Here is a 7,593-nt window from a genome sequence, read left to right as displayed (position 1 = left end):
TGAGAGATAGATGATGATTGAGGTGCACCCATGGCCACAAATAATCGACAAATCCATCTGTTTTCGTCCGTCTATGTTAAGAAAGAGATGAAAAAAAAACGCTGCATATTCTGACTTATTTCAAAATAACCCTAATTTGCAATCACAAATGGGAGGGAAATTTTAATGCTTACGTGGCTCTTATTTTAACCAATAGATCAAATGGATGGCTGAGATTAGAACAAAAAAAGAGGCTGCTATTATTCTTTAGTAACAGCCTACCTCCTTTGCCTTGGGCTTCGTTTGCAGTGGATGTGATTGTCATTATTTCGGGTCAAATTGCAAATACATTTCATAACCTTCAAGAAGGATTGCTCTTGGACGCAAAGCAAAATTGGTTTTATGCATTCTGGTAATTGGATTCCAATGAATACTGCCCCTATATAATTATATAATTTGCCAACATCTTATGGAGTGCAGCTTTCAAGCTTTCGAGGTAAATATAACTCCAAATGTGGATGTGGAACTACATGTACCGTCCAACAGAAACAAGATCTTGCCTTCTTAACAAGTTGCAACTTTGGAAGCATTCAAATTCTTCCACTGCAAATACAAAGAAACAAGATCTTATTCAATTTCTAAATCACGATTCACAGAAGACGAGCCAAAAAGGAATGTGAAACAATAGCTGACAAAAAATTATTGCATTGATGATTTTCTTCTTCAAGAACAAATGACAACATTTCCTCCCAGAAAATTTCAGACAAAAAGCAATTCCCTCAGCTATCAAGAACCCCAATTCCCCAGGCACGACTAAATGTACAATTCTGCAAAAGGGAACACAAAAAAAATATCTAGTCAAAGAAATACAATGAACTCCTGTATCTGCCGATTCAAAACTTTCAAAACTCCATTACTGTGGAAGTTAGGTTAAGCAAGGGCTCCAATGCACTTGGAGCGAACTTCCGAGCAAAAAGGTAACAAACAGATGTCACCTCAGAGTTATAAGCACATTGTGTCTCATTATTCCTGATAGACTGTATGAAATCTTCTGTAATGTTAGCTTTCCCATACAATGCTGGATGTGGTCCACCCATGGACCAGTCAACCCAAGTTACACTCCGGTTCGCATTTAGTGACCCATGGAACATATTGAGGAAAGTTGGAATGTAATGCTCATCAGGATAGCAAGCTGGCTTGCAATATCGTTTGAAGAGGGTGTAGTACTTGGAGTCTGAAACTAAATAGACAGCCAGCGTACGGTGGATTTCAAACCATTGAGATCCTTTGCGCCATTGATAAAGCTTAATATCAGGAAGCATTTTACGGTTGTAGCGTCCACGACCATAACGGGATTGATCATCATAGGAATCAACAAAACTATGCTCAGATCCTATAAGATACTTGTAGACAGTTCGAAAATTATAAACTGGAATGCAGCTCTCTGAGAGAAGAACGAATCGCTCATTTGAAAAGTCAAGCAGAGCATTTGCCAGAAGACGCCTCTCAGCGTCAGCCAGTGTCACTGTTCCCCATTCAACAGTCTGGAAAAAGAGGAAAATAAAAGGGATTCCTTAAGGAACTAAAGAAAGATACTTAGCCAGATAAAAACTATTGAGTGGCACAGTGTAATTGCATTCTAAAAGGAGAGACATAACATGTGCTTCATAAAAGAAAATGAATAGAAACACAGTCGTACACTGTGTTTACTTTGAGTGCACAACTTGATTAAAAGGCATCATGCCATCATCACAAACACCGTAAATAGGGAAAACATATATGACAACACGAGTACATGACACTGCTTCTAAGCTTTTTGTGAAGTATGAATCACACGTTAACATTCGTTTACTGTCTGTCATCAGTCACCTAAGAGAGTACCTCCAATGCTTTCAACCATAAATAAACGTGTTGTACATGCCAATGTAAGTCCCAGAAATTCACTCTGCAATGAGGGCATACACTCTTTTTTATTTTTTCTAAGAAAAGTGAGGAAGCATTTGTAAATTTCAGTTTGCCAATATACTATGTGCCAAGGGTGGGGTAGAAATTCAAAAGCATTTTTTGTTTAGCATAGAGCAGCTCATTTAGAGTCGCATGAGCATGTAATATCTGAAAAAAAGAGGGTACTTTTTGCTAATTTGGCACAGAGCAGCTTCTTTAAAGATTATTTAACCATTTCATTAAAATCGTTTGATAACAAGTAACTCATAATTCACAATACATTCATCTTCTTAGGAGATAATAATGGATTCGTCAAACTATACGAGTAGGTTAACAAAGAACTTAACAAACTTTACTGCAATACGCCATAAACATAAACATGAATTAGAACTTGCACTAATATCCTGTTTACTCCAGCTCTTATCACACAGCTCAAATCATTGTCGTTTGATCCTTTCTAAAATATTAGCTTTACATTTCTAAACATTAAAATATGGATAGTATCCTATTTTTGAGGAACATTCATATTCTAATATGAGATATCACTTAAACTACTAATTATTGGAGCAAAAACTTAGGTTAGGATACGACAGACTCACACATTATACATGCACAAAGCAACACCTAATGTATCATCACATCATTTATAAGAATGTAACACAAGGCACAAGGCTCCTCTCATCAAAGAGGACCTGTAGTTTGAACATGGCAATCTTACCACCACACCTAAAGCCCAACATTATCAAAGGATGCTTACAGAGGAAATTAAAATACATAAATTCAGATTATAACATCCACAATAAGATATCAAAATTGAAACCATCTTAAAACCAAGTCATACCTGACTGGGGATCTGCCTCCAATAAAATGGGGAGTCCTCAGAAACATTAAGCTGGTAACCAGGAAGGGCATGGACATAAATGGAGAAATAATTGTCATGGCCCTTGAAGAACCTCTCCCACAACGGTAAAAAGGGCAAAGGCCCTCTAGTCAAGAACATGAAAGCCACCTTTGGGACTCTATCGAAGGGATACTCCTCTTTATTGGGCAATAAAGAAGCCCTCCAGAAGATCTCATTGTCTGTCATGCCATGGGTCAAATTCTTTGGACGCAAAAACGTCTCCATATTCAAACAATCCACCTTCTCGCAATGCGGTACAACATTACAGTTGGCACCCACGCCGCCCCCGACGGGAGGAAGGGCGATCTGAAAATTACGGCTGAAGTAAAACTCTGCTTGTGAAGTGAAGTAATGGTTGATGTGAGAACTGGTTGCCAAGCCTATAATGATACCGGCAACGAAAACTACCAAGAAGGAGAGTATTTGTACCAATTTGAGCAGACCTATGTGCCTCTCAGTCTCTTCCTTCTCTCCTCCGACTCTCCACCTCGCCATTGCTTTCTACCCCCAAATTTAACAGAAAATCTCGATTTGTTCATATAATAATCATCAGCTCGCATGGAATATGAAATCGTATAGAGTCAATAAAATTCATGACTACAGTAGTAACTTTGAATGAAGAATTCGATTCATTTTTTGAATCAAAATTTATAGAGTTGAATAGAACTTCTGAAAAAACAGAGATGAAGCTTCGGCGTGATCTGAAGGCAGGACAAACAAGATCGATATGCGATTCGGAAATGGATCAGAGAGAGACGAAATCGGTGAAGCAATCCAATTCCAGACCGTCCGATGAGTATTGGATTTGTTAGAGAAGTCGAAAAAGGCGACAGCAGCGTCGGGCACGGCGATCGTGGTGGTTATGACCGATTTTGATTGAAAACAAGTTTCTTCTCGGAGATGCGGAGAGAGAATCAAAATCTTAGTCACGGTGACAGATACACTTCTATAAATATACTAAAATGGAGGATCAGGGGCGGTTTTAGAGTGTCCACGCCAACTTCAGTTTTCAATATCTTACTGCCACGTGGAATTATGATCAAATTAAATTTTATAAAAAATTTGTGAATTTCTATTGAAGTTATTGTTGGGTTCACAATTCTTCACCTCCAGTTTCCAAAGCAGTCTAGATTCGTTGTTTTCGTTAATTCACGGAGATGTAAGTACATGTCAAACAAGCTGCTTTAAATGCATTCATTGATCAGTTTAATCAGATAAAAACCTGGAGAGCCACTCTGTATTTATTGAATTATAGACGACGCTTCCGATTTTTGTACATATATAGGTATTGCAGGAAAAACGCAAGTTTGAGAGCAAGCCACTTCGCACCGACGATTGACGTCTTCACCTTTCTTGCTTTGAAGTGCCTCTTCACACATAGAGTCATGCCTAAATTGGTAAGTTTACCTCTGCTTTTGTTTTTTTGTTAGATATGATCTTGGCAAAAAATAGAAAAACACCCGCAAGGTTTGGTAGTCCCCCCCCCCCATTTTTTAGTGTTGTGTTTGTAGATATTTTTCTCTCTTCAAGATCCGCACAAAAAGAACATCCGCAACCTAAACTGGTGAGGTTATCTCTAACTTTGTTTACTTTTTTTGTTCGATTATGTTTGTTGCCCTTCTTTGGCCATTGTTTCATACTAATCATTTCGCAGATTCGTGCATATTGTTCTTTTTTTGATGCAAGTCTTGGTTGATTGGAGTTTCTCCTTCAAGAAGAGATTAATGTTTTCTGGTATATCAGGCCGATTGTCGAAGATTTATGATGCGAAGTGGTGGACGTTCAAGAACCCGAACAAAGTCGATATCAAATTCAAAAAACAGCTCCGAATGGCAGGTTTATTCGGACGTGATTGTTGGTAGTTTCCTCCATCCACTTTATTTACTTCTACGCTTATTGTTATATGAACTTTGATGATCTTTCATTGTTAATTCTTTGGATGTGCTACGGTCATTGACTGGATAAAAGGTATGTTACCTGATACTTTCCTGTCTACGTTGGGATATTCTTTATGTTTGTGGATGCAAGATTGTGTCTACATAGAAAGCATCCTTTGTATCCATCAAGTCCTTATGTGTGTTGTGACCAAGGTTAGAAAAACAATAATAATTGTTTTTATGAACAATGATATTATTTGTTCTTTACAGAAAGGAACTATCCAACCTACTTGATCATTAGGCAGATTGACAAAGTAGCGTCGAATATTTGCTCTGACAGAATTTGTTGTGAGTAAGCATTTTTTAAAACTTGCAAATGCCCTTTGCATGGAAATAGAGAATGGAGGCAACATATAAGAAAAGCAAGTCCAATACGTAGAACTACAAGTCAACTGCGATGAACCTCATCTATAAGACCATTTAGTAGAAGATTTTTTTAAAATCTTTGAAACGTTATTTACAAGCTTAGATGTGAAAAAGTATACTACAGTCTTAGTATTCTGAGTGTATAGAACAGTTGATATTGCTGACATGGTTCAATTATGTGGTTAAAGCAATGATACCATTACCGAGGTATGGGGATTAGTTTGATGCACTGATTTCTATCTGCATTCTGTGTTTAGCAAACTAAAATTCTGTGTTCACTGACTTCAGTTTTTGATGAACGAGGATACTGCGTTCAATTACAAATTTCCAATGCGGATTATTAGGTTTGCGGTTTAGTTAATCTTTTAGTTGGTGTTCTTTCCTGCTGGTGGTAATTTGTTATCGTAGTTGAGTTTTAATATGAATAGTTGTTGAATTAAATTACGTTTGAAATTTCCATAGGTAGGTCTTCATCAACTATCGTGGTGCCAGTTTCTTCCTCAGGAATCTGATGACAATTCTTTACCTGACAAAAGGTTGGCATTAGGTTCGTGTTTTGTAATGTCCTTGAGCTTGATATCCAACCCTCACCTATTTAAAATTGATTGTCTTATAGTCACCCATCTTAGTCTTGCTATATTTTTATGCAAATGTCGGGTTCCAGAGTAATTCGTTATTGGAAAGTGCATGTGAGAAGGGAAGTTTATGGAAAAAGTGTGAGAACTGAGAAATACTAGGTGGCTATTTCAGTATATCTTTCAATTCTTGCTTATGTTAGCCTTTCTTCCTTTCTTTACGGCTCTTCCCTGTTTAGTTGGGTATTTAGGTTGATTTTCCTGTACATAATTTCCAGGGCACTTACGATTTCTGTAATTGTTTTCCCCTTTTTACGTTGATTACCTAATTGGGACTTGGTGTGTAGAGTAAGTATGTTAATTACTCAATTCATGCATCCAATTTTCTGTATCCAATATTGAGGTGTTCACCTCACTACAGATTTCTCTTTCATACCTATACCAAAACTTCTGCCTTATCTTTTTGGGCTGTGATGAGTTGACCAAGTGATGGTCTACATTGTATTAGAGTTAAAATCAGAAGCTACTCTACTGATATATTAACATTAACATTATTTATTGGATATATATTGGGAGCCATGTATTTCGCAGCCATTTTTCTTGGAGCAGGCACTGCTAATTCTGTGCAGTCTAGGCACCCAAATTGCTGCGTAGTTATGTCCATGTCCTTCCTCCCGAATCTCTAGAATTTGTTCTCTGGTTTTCTACTTCCTCGGACCGTATGGTTTCTCAACTTATACAATATGTGGATGAAATCAATATTGCTAAGCTTTTGTGGTCATTAAACACTCCAGTTAAAGTACATTGGTGTGGGGATGATATGCACCTATATCATAAAACATTTAAGTACTTATAGAAGGCATTCTTTCCTGGGGCATAATGTGGCCTCTGATAGAAACTAAAAAGGGAGAATGGTACTCTAAAGAACTCAGCCAAAGCAGCCGCCATGGTCTTTGAGGATACAAGGTAATTCCTCCACTGTTCATGTTCAAGTCAAATCATTCAGAACCTTGAGACTGAAATATATATCTTTTTCCACTTTGCGTGAGAGTGGCGATTCGGTATTTTGTTTTATTCCTTTTGAGGTTAGTTTTTATGTATACAATGAAGCCAATTTTGTGCAATTTGCTCTGACATACTTATTGATTTTCATCCTTTAGTTGCAATATCTACAGGTTTATATTGTTGACTATAGAGTGGATAATATTCCTCTCAGCTTTCATCACTGTGCAGTCTCTTTTGAAAGGAAGCGACAAACTGAGGTAAAATCTTGGGATCTTAATCCTGATTATTATTTTCATCCTTCCAATTTCTTTTCACTCTTTTAGTGGTGCTATTTGCGCTATTCTTACTTTCATTCCGCATTACACTTTATGAACCTTACTGTCTGAATCTAGATTGTCCATTCAATTAGCCACTATTTCTTTTTGCTCTGTTATACATGATTAGTTCAGATGACAAAGTCGAGCATTGCATGAATTGCATTAATTCATAATGAATTTTGAGCATTTACCCTGCATTAGAAAAATGCTCAAGCAAGTTTGTTTTCCTGCCTGCTAAATTCTACTAATATGAAGCTTCATGCTTGATTTGTTCTCTTAACTCATTCATTATGCCATATAGTCAGCATTCTTTCAATATCTTAATTGTCTTTTCTGCTCATAAATTCTATTTGAACAATAATTCTGTTCTTAAATACTTCTACTACCTAGCTGTTTATAATAGAGTTGAGACACTAATTCTTCAGTAACTACAATAATGATTATGCAATACTTGAGCTTCCATTTTTCCTTGATCGAAGAATCCGAAATTTTTCATTGTAAAAAGATTTATTAAGGTACAAAAGGGGTGTAATCAGTGAAAGCTTCAAAAACCTGTATTCTCAAGTACA

At 36.9% G+C, this 7,593-nt stretch overlaps 1 protein-coding gene across 1 annotated transcript; it reads right to left on the bottom strand.

The window, feature by feature from the left end:
* Positions 1-530: 530 nt before the first annotated feature.
* On the bottom strand, positions 531-3,754 carry LOC119983828 (glycosyltransferase BC10). Its single transcript, XM_038827559.1, has 2 exons — positions 2,765-3,754; positions 531-1,523 (listed from the first exon to the last, which is right to left on the bottom strand). Exons 1-2 carry the CDS (start codon positions 3,317-3,319, stop codon positions 882-884), a joined length of 1,197 nt encoding a protein of 398 aa, XP_038683487.1. The 5' UTR covers positions 3,320-3,754; the 3' UTR covers positions 531-881.
* Positions 3,755-7,593: the final 3,839 nt, after the last annotated feature.

Source organism: Tripterygium wilfordii, chromosome 18 (assembly GCF_013401445.1).
Source record: "Tripterygium wilfordii isolate XIE 37 chromosome 18, ASM1340144v1, whole genome shotgun sequence".
Taxonomy (NCBI): domain Eukaryota; kingdom Viridiplantae; phylum Streptophyta; class Magnoliopsida; order Celastrales; family Celastraceae; genus Tripterygium; species Tripterygium wilfordii.
The sequence above is the reverse complement of the archived record's forward strand: the minus strand, read 5'-3'. Positions and strand labels throughout refer to the sequence as shown.

Coding starts and splice junctions, on each gene's coding strand:
- LOC119983828 (XM_038827559.1), bottom strand. CDS start 3,319: ATGGCGAGGTGGAGAGTCGGAGGAGAGAAGGAAGAGACTGAGAGGCAC. Junction 1,524..2,764: donor GGAGGCAGATCCCCAGTCAG/GTATGACTTGGT, acceptor CTCTTTTTCCAG/ACTGTTGAATGGGGAACAGT.